The 21,167-nt window shown below is 31.7% G+C and overlaps 1 protein-coding gene across 1 annotated transcript in view; it reads right to left on the reverse strand.

Moving 5' to 3' along the window:
* Window positions 1-16,674, reverse strand: part of LOC127728646 (alpha-N-acetylglucosaminidase-like) — a 39,936-nt gene extending 23,262 nt beyond the window's left edge. Inside the window, exons 1-12 of the mRNA XM_052236185.1 lie at window positions 16,569-16,674; window positions 14,209-14,260; window positions 13,229-13,386; window positions 9,999-10,183; window positions 9,070-9,217; window positions 8,118-8,188; window positions 7,772-7,933; window positions 4,297-4,362; window positions 3,881-3,944; window positions 3,153-3,223; window positions 2,469-2,543; window positions 1,414-1,498 (exon numbers count right to left, since the gene is read on the reverse strand). Coding sequence (XP_052092145.1) covers window positions 1,414-1,498; window positions 2,469-2,543; window positions 3,153-3,223; window positions 3,881-3,944; window positions 4,297-4,362; window positions 7,772-7,933; window positions 8,118-8,188; window positions 9,070-9,217; window positions 9,999-10,183; window positions 13,229-13,386; window positions 14,209-14,257 — 1,134 coding nt within the window. The 5' untranslated portion in view covers window positions 14,258-14,260; window positions 16,569-16,674. The remainder of the gene's footprint in view (window positions 1-1,413; window positions 1,499-2,468; window positions 2,544-3,152; window positions 3,224-3,880; window positions 3,945-4,296; window positions 4,363-7,771; window positions 7,934-8,117; window positions 8,189-9,069; window positions 9,218-9,998; window positions 10,184-13,228; window positions 13,387-14,208; window positions 14,261-16,568) is intronic.
* Window positions 16,675-21,167: the final 4,493 nt, after the last annotated feature.

The raw sequence follows: 21,167 nt of genomic DNA on the forward strand, positions 1-21,167 counted from the left end.
AAAAGAAACTAAGCAAAATGACAATGATACGTAAATTAACAAAGGACTACTAGCAGTTACTGACATGCCAGCTCCAGACCTCAATTAAACTGATTGAAAGATTATGTCTTCATCATATGAAAATCAAGCACCATCTCTCCCGTTAGGGGTTTAGTATCATACCATCATAAAATATACGAGAAGAACATAACCCGTATTATGCCAACAACTGGTTTTAGAATAAATGCGTTTATTTCTGATGCAAAGACCCTATGAGTGAACCAATATTAATTCCAAAATATGTCATCTTTAATGACCTGACAATAGTATTGTAACTATATCTCTTCTGAATAAGTCTGTTTAAAGGTTTGGTTAGCTTTTGAGGTGAATGTCAACATTTTTGTGCTTTGTATAGAATATTACAATAAAAGATTGGATGCGAAATACCTGAACGTATAAGATGTCTGCATGTTGATTTATATTTATGAATGATGTCCTTGTACCGATGATAAAATTTAGTAATTGTTTTGACTAGTTTGTGATATCGAAAAACCCTGGTGTAATAGTAATAATTTTTCAGTAATACAGAGATTTCTTTCGTTAAAATCAAATACGTTGTTACATACACGAGCTAATCAAACAAGTTGAGATATATAAACACCATAAGATGGTGACAAGGGAACGTCACCATCTAAAAATGGATAATCAACAATAGGAAATGAAAAATCATCTCTTTTATCATAAATTTTGATATAAAGCTTCCCGTTAAAGATATAGATATCAAGATCCAGGAAAGGGCAATGTTTATTGTTAGTATTAGCTTTATTTAAAGTCAGTTCAGCTGGATAAATCTCTTTAGTGTACATACTGAAGTCATCATTATTGAGAGCCAATATATCATCCAAATATCTAAAAGTGTTATTAAATTTTTGTATCAGATGTTGTTTCGATGGGTCTTTGCTGATTTTAGTCATAAATTGTAACTCATAACAATACAGAAACAGGTCCACAATTAGTGGTGCACAGTTAATCCCCATTGGAATTCCAATAACTTGACGATATACGGAATCTCCATATATATCAAACAAAAATGTTATCTAGTAAAAATTCAAGGGCAGTTATTGTATCAAAGCAGGTCCAATAGTGTATTCTTTTTCTTTTTACAGTATTAGAAATATGTCACAAGACAATATTTCCTTTCTTATCTGGCTTTTTTTTCAAAATTTTGTGAATTCTGAATTAAAAAAATGTTTGGAAATATTTATTCACAATTATATTTAGTTCCAAATTTCATTTGTTAGTCAGTTAATTTTGATCACTTTTTGGTTTGAATTATTAAACTGAGACTAAATATTCTTCTAATATATATTCTTCTTATAAGCAAGATGGTGTTGAAACAGATCCATTTAAAAAAAAACAACCATGTCATTTTACCTCTGGGACTGATGTAAGCATGGCTCTGATCTGCTCTGGGTGCCAAAATGAGGAATCAAAATGAAACAACCAACCTTGCATTAACCTGAAAATAGAATTTATACAAACCTGCAATCAATTGAAAGGAAAAATAACCTAAATCAAAAACATCAATGATAAATTAATGGTGCAAAATGCATTTCTCTATACTCTGGATTCATTTATTTTGTCAGTACCAATTTTCGTGGATACTGGTAAATGTTTTTTCTTGAATACATGATTTCATTGTTATAAGAAATTTTTCTACAGGCCGAACAGAAAGTTGTAATTCTTTGAACATTTGAATTCATCTTTCACCTCTACCCACCAAATCCATGAAAATTAAAGAACTTTTAGTGAGCAAGCTCCATTGCCCTACACCCCAATATAAAAGGCATAATCTTATAATGACCTGATAGAATAGATTTTCTGTCAACTTTCAGATATTTTTTTCTTTTTCTGTTATGATTTCAGGCAGACATAGTGACTTAAAAAACAATAAGGATCTTCCTATCATTCAATGTGAACATATCTCCAAGTAAGGTTGCAATCCCTTTTGAGGTATTTAGTTTAGAATCCAAAAACCACTTTTCTGCATTTCATTCTATATTTGGTAATTTTGACCTTGACCTTGAATGTAGTGACCTCAAAATCTATAGGAACCTTCTTCTTATTGTATGTATCAGAGAATGGTTGCATTTCCTTATGGTATATTTCCTTTAGCATCTGGAAACAATTTTTTTGTACAAATTTAACTCTTTTTTAGTAACTATGACCTTGATCTTGAATGTAGTGACCTCAAAATCAATAGGGCTCTTTCTGTCATCATATGTGACAATATTTCCAAGTATGGTTGCAACATGATATAAGCTTTTTTGGTGTTAACATTTTAAATCGAAAAAGAGTGACAGATTGATGGACATATGGAGGATATGAAGTATGGGTAAAAAACTATATAACCCCACTACTTCATAGCATTGAGGAAAATTAGTACCTTATGATCTTCAATCACACCAAAATATATCATAGTATCTTACCAGACAGCATCAGGATCAGCTGTTTGTAACACATCAAACATTCTACTGCCTACTTCATCTAAATACTGGGCTGAACTGTGAAGAAAATCATTGACATAAAGTAAAAACCATGCATTCATGTGCACCTTAGATTGTTGATTGCCCTATTCTTAAGCATTTTATCAAATATTCTGAAAATTAAGCTACTGTAAAGTATAATCAAATATCTGCTTCCGTAAATAAATTTACATGAATTCAAAAAAATCTTCAAAAAGTTATTTGTTTACTGAGACACCTGCTATTTTTTAAATATGTGTATCATACTTATCCAAAAATACAGACCATTGAGAGTGCTATATATTGGTTTCATTTTATGTTAGACAAGAATGCAATCAATTAATAATGCTGGAAAAAGACAATTAATTAAACAGTACGATTTTATATGGATTGACAGTAAGTTGATTTTAAAGAACAGAATTGAAGTCAAGAAGTTTTTTTTTTCATTCAGGATTTTCTTTTTTAGGACAATGATAATGTGCAATTTTGACCTCCCCTTTTTATTGTTGATCTTTACCTGTAATAAAAAAGGGCATTCGTGTATAGTTCCTCAAAAATAACCAATGACTCTGTTGATTAATCTGAACTCTGATTAGTAATATACTATTACATGTAATCAAATACAGAAACATGCATTCAAACAATTACCCTGATTTAGGTTGCATTTCATTAAATGAATCAATCTGGTATATATGATCTACTCCAAATTCATACTCCATCTAGTGAAGAAAAAAAAGAAAATCAGCAAAGTAGATCTAATTATATATTTCATATTTATACTAATTTTATGCATTTCACATCAATTGCTATTCTGCTAATTACTGTTACTATTTTAAAAAATGAAAGTAAAAGGTACATTTTGGGGCTTATTTGGCCCTGAGAATTCACCTGAAAAATTAAACATGACATAATACCATTACCAATCACACATATTTTCAGATTTAAAAATAAGGCTTTCAGAAAATGTGAATGTTACACACGCCCTTAATGACACAATTACTCTTTCATAATTGTTATTTTTTAAGCACATAATAATTGTTTGTATGGTTGACAGACTATGAATAATTGACATGAAAGTGCATATACAGCCTAATTCATCTACATTTTGGTCCCAATAACCATTATAAATTATTTACACAACCTAGTAGGAATTCAGGCCCAGTGTTTTCTGGGGAGATAATTTGTGAAAACTTATTCAACAGGGTCGTTTGGATTCAAAGTGGTGAAAGACTATTTATTTATTCTGCTCTTACAAAAAAAGTTGTCTACAAAGTCTAAAGACATGAATACTAAAAATCACTTCTGTGTGCATTTCTAGACATGAATATGAGGTTTTAATCTATCACTATTTTGTTTTTTATTCTATTACAACTTACCTCTTTTATAAAGTTGACACCAATAAGTTTAAATAATGGATCAGCAAAGTCCAGCAAGTATGTACTATAAATAAATAATGGTATCCCAATATGTAATTCAAAGTATTGGAAAAGAGGAAGTTGATGTCTGACAGATATGAAAAGTGCTCACACATTACAACTCATCACTTTCAAGCTACTGACTAAATATGAATACAGTAACTTGAAGAAAATATCTATTGGTTGCATAAACAGACAGACAAACTGATGGATGAGGTGAATACAATATAGCTCCCACTTCTAAAGTAGTGATATAATGACCAAGCATACCGGGTAGTCCTCAATCTTACTTTTACAATCCTGTTTTTTTTAAGAAAATGATACCTGGTTGGCTTATTTGGATATATATACTGTAGGATGTTTACAGACAAACTTACCAACAATATGTGTCATTAAAACCATTCCAGTTAGGTAATCTGGCTATATCTGCTTCAGGATACAATCTGAATAAAAAAAACCAAAAAACAAGAGTGCACACGCTGAAATGTCTCGCCTGTTTAACTTATGATTGAATTCATGTTGAAAGTCTGTAATATAGTTTTACTACAACTATCACATAAAATTAAGATTATCAATGATCCATGAAAATGAAGTCACAGTCAGATAAACCGTGCCAGAAAGACATGAACACCTAACAATTATTCCATACACTAAATATACTTGACTTGTTGCTTATAGTAATCTGAGAAATAGACCAAACCACAAAAACTAATCATTGTTCAATGAATCATGAAAATGAGTTCAAGGTCAGATGAAACCTGCCAGTCGGACATGTACACCTTACAATCATTGGCCCTACTGCTTATTGTATCTGAGAAATATGCCTAACCACTAAAACTAAACATTGTTCAATGAACCATGAAAATGATTTCAAGGTCAGATGAAACCTGCCAGTCAGACATTTACACCTTATAATCATTCCATACAACAAATATAGTTGACCTTCTGCTTATAGTATCTGAGATACACAGACCTGCCAACTATCCCAATTTATGGGGGATATCCCCATGAGAGGTGTTGACCTGAATTTTGAAATTCTTTATTCTATAAACTGAACACCTCAAAACAGGCATTCAAATGAGTAGGAAGGGTATTTAAGCACATACATACTCATTCAAACAATATAGTAGAAGATTGAAAACACTTCTGACAATATATGAGGAGCATTATGTCCTCTTGCTCTTAAAATCACCCATGGAGATTTTGAAAAGATGGCAGGTATGGATACAGACTTGACCACATAACTTTAACCTTGATTAATGATCCATGGAATGAGGTCAAGGTCAGGTGAACTCTACCTGACAGACATGTATACCTTGCAAGGAATCCATACCAAATATAGAGTATCTGCATACAAGGTATGAAGAAGACAGGTCTTCTAGCTTCTGAAATATAAAGCTCCATACCAATAGTTTACACCACCGCCGGATTGTAATCCCTATGTCTTGCATACTGCGACTTCTGTTGCAGGAGAGACAAAAATCATTGTTTTAATCTATTAATTTCAGTAACTTATATACTCTAACTGTTATTTATAAACCTCATTCCAAATTTGACCTGCTAAACTAATGTTGTAATTGGGCAACTTATTCAAATCATAAATTTACTGTGACTTGAGTACATATAGTCAAATAATATTTTTTATTAAACTACCATTTGTTACTTTGTTACATCCAAAAAAAATAATCAATTAATTTAGTAGTTTACCCATATGATAAAGGAAGAGTGAAGAAAGTCAACACTGTTAGTAGCACAAGTGAAAATTGTTAATATTTACATGAAGTTTGACTGTGTGATCTTTAACTTGATCAATTAGTGAGTTGATGACCTTTACAGAGACCTGAGTTTATTCAAGGTTTTAAGTGGGGTTGGCTCAATCTTATTTTTCTTGGTAGTGTTTTTTGGACTGTTATTTGTCTTTTTAATTTGGAAATAGGGTTGTCTGCCTTTTTTTTGACTAATGGTTTTTTGATAATGAATGTCCTTTAGTATTTTCTTCCTTTTCTATAATAATTTATCTAATTATAGAAAGTCTGGACAGGGTGAGAAAAGTTATTTTAATTTGCTATATTCTTTTCATTTCGTAGAATTTATATAATTCTTTTATTACATTGTTGCCTTATATTTATGTCAAAAAGCATTAAGCCTGAATATATTTCTTTCTTAAAATTTGAATAAAGTTTTAATGGTAGAAAATCTAACTTCCAATTCTTCTATGATAGACCACAAGCAATAGAAGTTCTATCAATAATAATAGAAATTATGGGCAATGGGAAGAACATAGTGTCAATGTATTAATATATGATAGAATGTCTAGTGCCTGTGGATAGGCCTAAATAACCTCCCATTTGTGGTTTGTTCAGTCTGATAGACATTAGATACACATTGTAACTTAATGATCACCTTGTCATAGCTTGAGTCTGATAGACATTAGATACACATTGTAACTTTAACGATCACCTTGTCATAGCTGGAGTCTGATAGACATTAGATACACATTGTAACTTAATGATCACCTTGTCATAGCTTCAGTCTGATAGACATAGATACACATTGCAACTTAATGATCACCTTGTCATAGCTTGAGTCTGATAGACATTAGATACACATTGTAACTTAATGATCACCTTGTCATAGCTTGAGTCTGATAGACATTAGATACACATTGCAACTTAATGATCACCTTGTCATAACTTGAGTCTGATAGACATTAGATACACATTGTAACTAAATTAACACCTTGTCATAGCTTGAGTCTGATAGACATAGATACACATTGCAACTTAACGATCACCTTGTCATAGCTTGAGTCTGATAGACATAGATACACATTGTAACTTAATGATCACCTTGTCATAGCTTGAGTCTGATAGACATTAGATACACATTGCAACTTAATGATCACCTTGTCATAGCTTGAGTCTGATAGACATTAGATACACATTGTAACTTAATTAACACCTTGTCATAATTTCAGTCTGATAGACATTAGATACACATTGCAACTTAATGATCACCTTGTCATAGCTTGAGTCTGATAGACATTAGATACACATTGTAACCTAATGATCACCTTGTCATAGCTGGAGTCTGATAGACATAGATACACATTGTAACTTAATGATCACCTTGTCATAGCTTGAGTCTGATAGACATTAGATACACATTGCAACTTAATGATCACCTTGTCATAGCTTGAGTCTGATAGACATTAGATACACATTGTAACCTAATGATCACCTTGTCATAGCTTGAGTCTGATAGACATTAGATACACATTGTAACTTAACGATCACCTTGTCATAGCTTGAGTCTGATAGACATTAGATACACATTGCAACTTAACTATCACCTTGTCATAGCTTGAGTCTGATAGACATTAGATACACATTGTAACTTAATTAACACCTTGTCATAGCTTCAGTCTGATAGACATTAGATACACATTGTAACTTAATGATCACCTTGTCATAGCTTCAGTCTGATAGACATTAGATACACATTGCAACTTAATGATCACCTTGTCATAGCTTGATTCTGATAGACATAGATACACATTGTAACCTAATGATCACCTTGTCATATCTTGAGTCTGATAGACATAGATACACATTGTAACTTAATGATCACCTTGTCATAGCTTGAGTCTGATAGACATTAGATACACATTGCAACTTAATGATCACCTTGTCATAGCTTGAGTCTGATAGACATTAGATACACATTGTAACCTAATGATCACCTTGTCATAGCTGGAGTCTGATAGACATAGATACACATTGCAACTTAATTCACACCTTGTCATAGCTTGAGTCTGATAGACATAGATACACATTGTAACTTAATGATCACCTTGTCATAGCTTCAGGTACATGTCCAGCAAAGCCAGGTAAAACAGGAATCATTCCTAAAGCTCTAATCCTGTCTAATATCTTATGCTGTAAATCTAGTTGGCCATCCAACCAAGTCTGTGTAGTAGGCCCTCCCCATCCTCTAAAGTTTCCCATTCTTGCCCTGTTATAAAAAGGCACTCAATCTATCACATTGGTGATAGAGCATAATGGCAGAGTAGTTATTATCCTTATCTCAAAGCTTTGTCTTTAATAATTTAAAACACTAATTTAACACAATTCTGAATCAAGAGCATGTCTCATAATATTCAAGAAATTACAGGATATCCTAATAAATAATATCTTACCAAGCTTGAAAAGCAGGTCCACCAAAATGTTGCTGCATATCTTTAAAGGTCATCCCCATCTTCATATATACCTGATGGGAAAGTCAAACATCAAGTAGGACAGGATGTTATACAATGTTTACCCCAAATTATTCTCTTTTTTAATAATACACATACATTGTATTTGGTAATACGTGATATATCATACTAATGTGGGAGTAGTAATAATTTTATAACTGTATTCTTATATTTTGCTTTGATCTATCTGTGTAAAATTTTTCCATCTGAAGCAACTCGACTGAGATTTATTTTTCTACTCGAGTAGAGTGAGAACAGGACGACGTCAGAAGCCAACGTCATTCATGTTGCCCTGGAAAATAGCAATAAATTGATTATCTTTGGTCTTTGAACTCAATGAATTTTCTTTGCTACATCTCATCTCCGGGCTATATCTCAGGGCTATTGCCCTTTTACGAAATTGTAGCTGAGAAACTCCCCCTCTTTTCCAAAATCATACATAATCTAGAATTCTATACTAGCCAAGCTAACTTTGAAGAAGATTCCCATTCCCATATAGATATTATTTTATCTACCATCAAACAGGTTGGGATGTGCAGCAGATCTGTATATGAAAATCCATTACACAGTGACACTAAACATAACAAAACTCAAACCTAATATAACAACATCCTTTATTTCATCATTTCAAACAAGCCATAAATAATTACTTTGTTGGATTTAGTACGAATACTATTTTAAACTATCAGCTAACTGTTAATTTGTTTACAAATTACAGACCAAAGACCAAAAGTCTATTGATGCAGATATAGCCAATAATCTGCCAATGACAGAAAAAAAACTTTCATAAATAAGGCAATATATAAAAAAAAAATCCTAAAAATTTTAATAAATGTATGATAGTTTTAACAACTCAGGAGTGTAAAAATGAAATACCAGTGCAAATTGTACCTACCCTCTGAAATATAGCCTCCTGACCATTAAACGCTAATGGAAGATTTATTCCATGTAATGCCATCCAATCTATTTGTTTTTCCCAGTCTTTCCACTGATACCAAACAAAGGAGTAGCTTACTGTACAAACATTCTGGTAAAATCTAAACCTGTAAAGATGTTCAAAACTGAATGTTCATACATGAATCACCTATACTTTAATTTAAATTATGTTTATCCAGTCCTGGACACAGGGACATTAGAATTTTGAAATAGTTTCCAGGACCACAGGGACTCACTCGTTTAGTGGATATATATTTTTGTAAACATTGTATTAAGTTTTTTTGGCATTTGGAAATTGATATTATACTGCACATTGCTGGTAAACATGCAAATCTTAGTGCAAAGTTGAAAATTTTTTACAAATTGACAAGAAATACGAAGAACATATTAAAATTACAATGATTAAAAAAATAGATATCCACTAAATGGTCCCTGTGGTCCTGGAAACTATTTAAAATTTCTAATTGGCTTAAACTTTTTCTATATTTTACCTTGTATAGTCTTTAATTACTAACACCTGAAGTACAGGAAAAGACTTGCAGATAAATATTGTGTGTTCACTCGTTGGCCTCTTATTTATACTTTTTGCTTAGATATTCACCAACCACTTTCTTCCATTAATTCATTACCACTGAAAAAATATCTTACTTAACAAATTATTGTGAAGTAATAATCGGTGCTTGTTATATATGTTTGTTATGTTTCCAAACAGAATTTTCATGAAATAGCTTCATGCATAAACAATTGTGTTCAAATTCTGAGATAAAACATGGCTACTGAACAGAAAATCAATGGCATCATGGGTAGTAAGGTTACCAGATTTATAAGAAAAAAACTAGAACTTAACAAATTACTAAAAACATTAAATTACGGTAAATGTATACTAACCTGTCATTAGCAGACACAGTCACACCAGACTTTGGTAGTTTCGGAAGTTCTTTTGGAATATGTAATTGCTGTCCACCCCATGTTACCTGACAATTGCAATAATTGGAAAGGTAGTAGTATATTCCCATGGCCACAGCCACACCTGTACTACCTTTCACACTCACAGTACCATTGTTCTGATCAAGCTGAAAATATTCAGAAAGGATTGTTTAGGGAATAAAGGTCATAGTGCATTGATATATGTTTCATGTTTCTCCAGATTTCAAAAAGAGCTTAGAGACACGGTAATAGAAAGGTTCAACAATTGTGAAGTCTTCTCTTGAAACCCCTTCTAACAAAAATTCAGGGGCTGTGGATCCCTTGAATCCTTCATATCTCTGGTTGGACTTTAGGCATTCACGTAATAAAACTGACAGTGTAAATGGAACATGTAGAATACAAGAGTGCACACGCTGAAATGTCTCGCCTTCTTTACTAACCATTAATTTTATGTTGGTAGTCCTAAATACAAAGCTTTACTACAAGTAACACTTAAACTTAACATGATCCAAGAAAATGAGGTCAAGGTCAGATAAACCAAACGAGAAATACATGTACACCTTACAATCATTCAATAAACCAAACATAGTTGACCTATTGCTTATTGTTTCTAAGAAACAGTCTTAAACAAGAAAACTTAACATTGACCAATGAACCATGAAAATGAGGTCAAGGTCAGATGAACCATGCCAGACAGACATGTACACCTTACAATCAATTTAGGCATTAAATATAGTTGACCTATTGCTTATAGTATCTAAGAAACAAACTTAACCATGAAAACTTAACATTGACCAATGAACCAGATCAGATGATACCTGCCAGACAGACATATACACCTTACAATCCTTCCATACATCAAATATAGTTGATCTATTGCTTACAGTTGAAGAAAAACAGACCAAAACACAAAAACTTAACACTGAGAAATGGACCGTGAAAATGAGGTCAAGGTCAAATAAAACCTGTGAAACTGACATGTACATCATAAAATATTTCCATACACCATTTATAGTTGACCTATTGCATATAGTATTAGAAAAAAAGACCAAAACTCAAAAACTTAACTTTGACCACTGAACCATGAAAATGAGGTCAAGGTCAGATGACACCTACCAGTTGGACATGTACACCTTACAATCATTCCATATACCAAATATAGTACAGGCCTGGGGTAATGGTAATTTGTAATTGTAATGCATTGTAATATTACATTTTTTTGATGTAATGCAAAGTAATTTGTAATGCACATTTTCTGCATTACAATTACATGTAATGTAATGATTACTTTAGTTAGAAATCAGTGTAATGCCTCCATTACTGTACATTACTTTTCATTACAAATTTGGAAAATACATGAAATTGAAGAATATAGTAAAATAAAAATAAAATATTAACAAAAACAAAAGAAAGTATTGAATAAAACTTTTGTCACAGTTAATTACTGTATTAAATCATTATTATTATAGATAGTTTGAGATTTTGCAAGGACAACATGGAAAATAATATATTAGACCAATTTGATTTACCACCTGACACTGATAAAATTTTCATAATTCTATACACACCTTGCATGTATTTCAATGAAAGATTGAATATGTCAATCAACATTTTTACACCAAACTGTTGTTTGGGTCCTGTCTATGTTGTTATTTCACCTAATTAATATCAAAATGTTTTTATTGCAATCAAATCTTCTCAACTTATGTTTGTCGTCACAGAGCCCTTAGGCATTTAACAAGATAATCCTTTAATGACAAATTATTATATCCCTTTGAAATCCCTTTATGATGTCTTAATGATTAAATGATCAATTATGAAACAAAATTATATGATAATTTATTTAATTAACCAGTATTTGAAGTCTATGTCTCTAACACGGTATATATATGTACATACACCCTGGTAATATTTATCAATTTCTTATAAAAATCTGTCTTTGAAATGTTTTTAGTTTTTATATTGAAAAAGAAATGTGTAATGTAATGCATTACACAGGCAAAGTAAATGTAATGTAATGCATTACATGTGAGAAAAAAAGTTATTGTAATTGAAATGGAAGAATCACAAAGTAATTGTAATGTAATGCATTACATTGCAATGTAATGGCCCCAGGCCTGATATAGTATACCTACTGCTTATAGTATCTGATATATGGACTTGACCACGAAAACTTAACCTTGTTCACTGATCCATGAAATGAGGTCTAGGTCAAATGAAAATTGTCTGACGGGCATGAGGACCTTGCAAGGTACGAACATACTAAATATAGTTATCCTTTTACTCATAATAAGAAAGAAATTAACATTTCCCGATCACTATCCCTATGTCGAGCTTTCTGCGACAAAAGTCGCAGACTCGACAAAAAAAACAAGCATTCTGTGAGTATTGCATGGCAATACATAGTCCACTACCGGTTACAAATTCATTGTAATGGAACAGAATTCTAACTTGATCTATAATTTGTCATGGTGTAAACTACATAAAAACATCAAGTCAAATTCTTCAAGCATGATGAAAAAAACTGTTGAAAACTGATTATTTAAGTGAATTTTCTATGTCCAAAGACCATAACTGCACAAAATTATCAGACTGGAACTAAATTCCAACTTGATCTGTAACTTGTCATGATAAAACTACACACTAATTATCAAATCAATATCTTCAAGAAAGACAAACAAACCTACCGCTAAATTCTTCAAACAATTTACCAAAGAAAAGGAAAAAAATCCAAAATGTCATTTTGTCTTTAAAAATCTTTTAAATAAAAATGAGTTATTTCCCTTTGAACAGATATCTACTAATTAATAATAAGTATTTCATCAAAAATTTAATTCTAGGGAAAGGGCTTTAACTGAACAAAGAGAAAAGCTAAACTCGTGAAAATTGAACTTGACTTGTAACTTGTCATGATAAATCAATAAACCAAATATCAAATCAATATCTTCAAGCACGAAGAAAAAAAGTCTGGAAAACTGATTTGCCGGACTGACAGATGGACAGACAGACAGACAGACGGACGGAGTGCAAACCTAAAGTCCCCTTCAACTTTGTCGGTAGGGGACTAATAACATAACATTTGAAACCTGAGCTCCAAACTCAAGTAAATTTGTAATTTTTTTTTGGAATTCTAAAATAATGTTTTAACATAAATACATACTTTATGCTTAACTACATATTAAAATGCATACATGAAAAGCGTCTATTTTCTTTTCTGCTATTGTTGGATCAACAATGGCTTTAAACTGACTTGCTCTGGCACCAACAATTCTCTGTATAAGGGCAGTAACTGTCCTCTGCTGAACATCTGCTGGAACTCGAGAGTATAACACATCCAGTGATGGAAAATCTAATAAAGTATACATGTAGATAACATAATAAACATATGTAAAACTATTTCTTCTAAAAGAATGAATTGCAGCCATGGTAATATGGAATATTAGCATGAATATTTTATGAATATCTTAAAATCATTAGACACTACTTTAAATAAGACAATTTCATTTTTTTATTTCTTGTGTTTTACTTAAGATATTTAGAAGTGTGATCTTGCACTATTTGAAAATTACAAGCCACAGTGTTCTTCACCAGAGAATTGACTTAGAACTGAAATCCATTTATAGGGTAATTAGTTCATTAAAAATAAAATAAAAAAGTGCAGGAGGTTGAGGGCTCAAATCCCGGCCAGGTCAAACCAAAGACTTTAAAATTGGTATTTGCTGCTTCTCCGCTAAGCACGCAGCATTAATGAGTAAGAGCAAAGACTGGTTGGCTAGAGAGTCAGAATAATGTGTCTGGGTAAGGTGACATGTCTTCCTATGGACTGTTACCTTGTGAACTAGCATGTTAAAAACCCAGCTCAGCGTTTGGGTCTAGTACTAAGCAGGGTAGATATTCATATTAAATTAACATGTTCTCTTCCTGAATATGCATATTCATTTGGCGCTGGACGTTAAGCAGCCATCCATCATCATCAGAACTTTCAAAGACAGTTTCAGTATTTTAATATCAAAACATATTTGCATACAATGATTTTTAAGCAGTAGAGAAATAAAACTGCTTATGTATGTTATATGAAGACGTTTCGAAATACACATAAATTAATATACTAAGTGTGTGAATAAAGGGTAAAAATATTGACATCTTTACAAAATTAGAGAATTTCACGTACCTTTTGCCTCAGCAACACAAACAAGTAGAATCAGTACCATCAACATCATTTTCTGTTAAAGAACAAAAATAATGTGGCAGATATTTTGAGGATAAATATTCATAAATAACGGTCAAAATATCTCCTGTTGAAAGAAAGCAATTTTTGGACAAGCTTTCAGTAACTGTGGACATACTCTTGATTTTGTACTGTATGTCTTTTATTTTGACAACTGTGTTTATGCTAAATACCTATCTGATGAGTCAACCCTTTTTAAACTGATTTTTACTGTTTGTACTAATGTTGTGCTTGTTTCACTACTGTCCATTGAGGTTAGGAGGAGACTTGATGAATCACAAACATGTTTAAGTCTACTACATTCTTTATGTGAGTGTCAAAAGCAAGGAGTCTGTTTTTCAGTGGTTGTTGTTGGTTGCCATATTTCATAATGGTTTTCAGTTTCAGTAATAATTAAGCTTTAATCAGGCTGTTAGTTTCTTTTTCTAATTATTTTTCATGTTTTATTATCCATATTTTTATTGACCTTTAACAGTTTACTACAACTACAATATGGATTTTGCTCATTGTTAAAGACTGTTAACTGTGATCTGTAGTTGTTTACACCTTTTTTCGAATTTTGGTATCATGATTTGGGTGAGTGGTCTTAGCATGCAATAAGCAGTTACTGGTATGGGAAAAAATGAAAATGATCATTATTTGCACCAGGTTCTGTGATGATAATGAAAGATTAGGACTTCTTAAGGTTCATCATAACAAATGGACAAAAATGACTGTTTAAACAACTTGAAAATTACTTCGAATACTAGTATCCACTAGCTATACTAAATTTAAATGCATTTTGTGTTTCAGAAAGATCAAAATGTTTTTTTTTGTTTCTGCAGAAGATGAATAAAACTAAGTCTGGTAAAATCTTTGAGATGCCCTCTCAGGCAACAGATGTATTGTTTTATTAGATATCTACACATGAACAATAGGTGATCCATTGTTACTGAGTGGACAGTATCAAAGAATTTAAAAAAAAAAAATTTTTTTTAACATCTTCTGCAGTAATGCCCAGCAAAATCCAAGAACGGTTTGATCTTTCTGAAACACTAAATGCATTTAGCTTTTATGAATCTGTTATGTATCTAGTGAAACCTACATGTAGGACCACAGGCACTTGTTTCTATCCATACTTGTATCATATATGGATAGTCGACATTCCCATGGATAGAAACAAGTGCCTGTGTGTAGGACTAAACTTTTCCAACTGTCGAATAGGAATGCACGTCGTTTCGTAACCTGGTCGTTTCGTACCTGGTCGATTCGTAACTACGTTGTTTTGTAACTGAGACGTTTCGTACCTGGTGTAATTATATATGGTTATAAAGTGGTAGTTTAAATAATCAGTTTAAATGAACAAGTTAAAGTTATTATTTAAAAATGATCAAATTGTTCATCTAATAATAACAATATTGTAATATTTTTAATTCAATACAAAATTCTTAAATCTTTTTAATTATTGGCAAATTGGCTAATTAGTAATTACGCTCGGTGACAGCTTTAATGGTTTTATGACAACTAATGACAGGTAATAAAAAGTAATTATTATTATTTTATTATTAATCCTCTTCATGTTCTTGAACACATAAGGCATCAATCAATGCAGAAGTCTGTCAGAGGGATGTTGTCTGACATTTGTAAACTGTGAATTATAGCGTTTTCGTTTATTATACCGTTAATCTAAAGTTATAACTACCTGAATGATACAATTTGTCTGTGTTTGGATTTGATATTTTAAATTTTTTTGAGTAGCTTAATTGGGAAACCATACATAGAAACGTTTGATTTTATCCTTACCCTCTGAAGTCTAAATATTTGTGTATACTGCTTAAAACAATTTCTTTTTAATTTAACAATTGCGTTTACCAAGCGTATGATAGGAAGAGAAATTAATTGTTGTTTTAACATTCAAGCTATGTGATCATAATTTTTACTGCTTGACGGGATACATCTGAATGATGATGGACAATTCAAATTCTTCTGTTCTATTCGCATGTGTGCAAAACTGTACTTGTAAAGTGTAAATTTATGTGTAATCAATTATTCAATAAATAAATGTAGATATATATATATATACATACATCAATAAGTCTTTTTATTACTTTTTACGTAACCTACTACTCTTATTGTTATTATATATTGATATAAGGTTACAAAACGTCTCAGGTACGAAACGACCTAGTTAAGTTACGAATCGACTAGTTACGAAACGACCAGGTTACGAAACGACCTGCACCCTCGAGTAATAATAATTTATTGTTAAGCTGTAAAATATATTTTCGGAAATTGTCATGTTTTGTTTATAAATGCTGTCATACTTGTCATTTGAGAGGATTATTCTAAGTTGTAAGCTATAACTTGTATCCAGTCCTATTGTTTATTTAGACAATAAAATACTTGTCATATGATCGTTTTCAGATTTTGATTGTGGACAGATTGAGATTGGGGAGAGAAACAAAATGATAGTGATTATTTTATATACTGCTATTGTAATTTCCTCCTCTTTTAGGTGCACTTCATTGGGGACAATGTAACTTTAATGCACTGTAATTCTGCATCTGCCAGGTAATAAATAACCTTCTTTAACAAGTTGAAGATTCAGTTATATACATGTAGTTTTTTCTAATTGGCAAATAACAAAAAAATTTTTTTACAGTACAACCGGAATGCTTATACTAGACCGAATAATCTGTCTCTTGTGTGGCTACTTTTGTCATTTCATATTTTCTTTTTATCATTATACCTATAATATATAGCAGCATATATAGGGGGGGGGGGGGGGGGGGGTATAAATGTTTTTCTGTTACAAATCATGATGTATTGTTTTATGTGAACATGTTATGTTGCCCATCAAGGACCCTTGATTGGAATAATAAATATTCTTATAGGGGGGAGTCATATATTTGAGATTTCATGTGTTCCTTAGGGAGCTACCATTTGATTTTTATGGGGGGCTAGGATGAAAAATTTTGTCCTGCATTTTTTTTAGTTGTAATCTCTGTCCTGCCTTTTTATTTTTCACTCTATTCGGTCCTGCCTATTTTTTTATTAGTTTATCCTGACTTTTTTTTTTGCCAAGTTGCTCATCCTGCCTTTTTTTTTACTCAAAACTCCTGTCCTGCCTTTTTTTTCAAATTTCACCCTAGAACCCCCCTAAAAATCAAATGGTAGCTCCCTTAATTTCTGATATCTGTTGAGTTGACTTAATCTTAATTCATAATCAACCCTTGATACATTTCCAAAGTAAAATCTTGGTTTCTGTTTGTTCCATACCTGCCATCTAAAGATACTTTTGAAAATTCTCTTGTTGCCAAAGTGACATTTATGGCTTCTACACACAAATCTTGTTGATTGTGTAGAACGTCAAAGGTCCATGGTATAACGTCACAATACTGAGGGGCACTGACAACGTCAAAAGACAGCGCCAAAAGGATGACGATGATTTTGGCGGGAATGAAGCAAACTGAATAAAATGCATTATTTGTATTCTTAATTTGTCAAAATGAAGTTTTTATCATGCTTTTTTCAAAAATATAATAAAAAGTATGGGTCACCGAACTTTTTTTCACGCTAGAGGTTGTGCAAAATTGTCAGATTTTGAATAGATTATGCATGGAAAATAAAATTTTGTGAGATAAAAAGAAAACTACTTGATAGAACTTTAAGATAAAATGTGAGAAGATAGCTCTTATAAGATGATTTCAGATAAGAAAAAGAAAAAATGGGGTCACCGAACTTGTTTTCTTGCTACATATCAAAATAGGTAAATTCACAACACTGTCTATTATAAAATTTACTTTATCTGAGTTATCTCCCCTTATTTGACAAAGTTGAAAAAAATCTAATCAAACACAAATAAAGTGTTTTTGAGAAATTACAGCAGTAATTATGATAAAACACACAATTTTCTAGATTTACATCAAAAGTCTTTTACAAATTACATAAGTTACATACTACTCTCAAAATTTGCACATTTCATGAAATATCTAGACCAACGTTATCTGCTACTTTGAAATCCAAGATGGAGGAAGACACCCGAGCCACCTTAAAACGGATGTCAAAAAACGATACAGAATCATAAGCTTGTTAGTACTATAATGCCAACTTATTTAACGTGTTTACTAATTATCTAGTTCATCATTTTCATGTAAAATGTTGCATACTTTCGAGAAATTTGTTAAACGTTTTTTTCATACATCTTTCAATCAGAATATCTCATATAATAATCGCATTCCTAATAAATAATCATAGAAAAGGTAACTACTATACTTGATTACGCGAAATATTAATATTCACAATACACGCTTTATTTAATAGAACTGGAAAATTTCTTTAGGGCTCAAATGCCGCGATTGAATTCTCAGTGAAGATTTTTTTTTTGTAAAAGTACACAAATGTTACCCGATATACTTGTATTGCCATACGATATTTCAATACATTTTTATACCCGTTTCATCATTGAAGCACTAATCTAAAACTATTTATTTTCATTCGAAATGGGGATGTTAAATTAGTAGGTGACCCAATGATTTCTTTTCCTACCCTACATATCATCCTTTCCCAGTGGCAACCTCAATTTTCAGCCATTCATCACAGATCTTTTACTTTGTAGGACCCACTGAGCAACAGATTTATTGTACATTAAATTTCAGACGTCCTTTCGTGTATGCCAATTACAGTGTGTACGTCATCATAGAAAATGAAAATGAATTATTATTGATTCAGGTTCACTTGTAGACAATAGAAATCAATTTTAGAGAATTTCTTCAATCACTTTTCTGGTTTTTTTTTTAAATTCGTATTTTCAAACATTTCTCTAAAATTTCGAGCAATAAGTGGTCAACAAAATAAAAAAAACATGATTAAAAAAATAAACAAAATGAATATGGATAATAACGTCTATAAAAATTATTTCCTCGCCTACCGAAACAAGGCTTGGAATGAAAATTTTTATCTGACACGTTTGATACTTTACAACAAGAATTAGTTCATAGAATCGGCTGCTCGGAGTTTTTATTTATTTTTATTTGTACACTCATTTTTTTTAATTTTTATTTTTATTGGGGCCGTTGTTTTGTTTATATAATTATTTGAGAGATTTTTTTACGGTATTTATCAATTATAAGAAGGTTTACTAAGCTAATCGGATAACAAGGATAAATATATTTTAGAGGTGGTTAAGAATCAGTTATGCATTTCACTTGACAAAGATAAAACAAAAGCGCTTATAAAGCTAGTAGCAATATGGGTATATTATTTTCATTTCTTTTTAAAGACAAGAAAGATAATAAAAAAAAACTATATATCAAGGTTAAAAGTTGTATTTTTAAATAATATTGTATTAAAAACATCGTTTATAACAATCTTATAGCAATAGTTTTCATAAAATTACTTTTACATCGTTTTTCATAATTACGGCTACATTGACGCGGGAAAAATTATGGACGGCGGGAAAGCGCTGTTCTACAGAGAGGCACAAGTTTTGCAACGTCACAGATATGAAACGTCAAGATGCTTTTGGCGCGACAAAGCAAGAAAAAAACTTGGCAGCAAGAGGGTTAAGTGTTTGATAATATTTATAAGGGTTACAATTATCACGGCATTAATTGTTATGTGCACTAAAACAGTCATTATAGTGTCACATGTCTTATTTTATTTTATGGTATACTAATAAGGAGCTTAACCGCTTTTTTCTTCTTTTTATTTGCATAATTCTTGTACTTAAAGACCAAACAGCCTATTGTTTATGCGCATTAACTACATGTAATGCAACTTGGAAGTGACATAAAAGCTCTATGACGTTGTTTCTAGCCATGAAAAAACGTCAAATTATAACGTCCTATTTCGCGTTTTTCACGGATTCCAACAGGTGTACGCTTAAAATTGGAATTAAGCGTCGCGCTGACATTTAGTGGAAATTAAACACGAATGGACACAAAAGATACTACACTATCTGTGACTTCCGTACTAATAAAATAATGAAATATAAATTTTGAACTCAGCTTTTTGCATTTGCGCCGATCTGCATTTAACTTTTTTTCTTTCACTTGCGCCTATATTTGTCTTTCATTTGCGCCGATTGTGTACAGGTAAATTATAGGTGAAAGTTATTTTTTTTTTATTTATCATATAAACCTCTTCCGTTATCCAGCTATACATATGTTATGAATTGTCAACTATATAATGTATATAACTGTTGTCCCCTGCTCACAAAGGGGCGGTGGGAGTAAAATTTCGAGCAGGATAAGTCAATTTAAAAGATATCTGTGCATTCGATTCAATACAGTTAATCACGGAGTAAATTTCTATTCACAGCATTTTAAAGCACCACAATAAAATCACTAAAAACGTGTTACAATGAATTAATTATTATCTGTTCTTGCCGAGTATTTTATATGCTACACATCGGATATATAAAAAAGAAGATGTGGTATGATTGCCAATGAGACAATTCTCCACAAGAGACCAAATGACACAGAAATTAACAACTATAGGTTACCGTACGGCCTTCAACAATGAGCAAAGTCCATACCGCATAGTCCGTTACAAAAGGTCTCGAAACAACAAATGTAAAACAACGGACCGTGCAGTATAGCCAGTCAAGGTTGTTAAAAACTTCCATCGTCATGTAAAACAATTCAAATGATATATTCCTTTCTCGTCATTTCATCTTTTCTATACGTGTTGTACTTGCCATCTTTTCCAGTGTCAAACCGAAGTTCTCGAAAAATATGACGAAATTGATCTTAAACATAAGGGAACACTGTTTATATCCATATATTACCAATATACATTCTAGGTTTACTGCATGTACATGTATTTAATCGTAAAGCAAATATAGTATCGGCGCTAGGGATAACAAAATAAAATAGGCACTGATGAAAGAATCAAATCCGCGCAAATTAAAGATCGAAACT

Source organism: Mytilus californianus, unplaced genomic scaffold (assembly GCF_021869535.1).
Source record: "Mytilus californianus isolate M0D057914Y unplaced genomic scaffold, xbMytCali1.0.p SCAF_1, whole genome shotgun sequence".
NCBI classification, from domain to species: domain Eukaryota; kingdom Metazoa; phylum Mollusca; class Bivalvia; order Mytilida; family Mytilidae; genus Mytilus; species Mytilus californianus.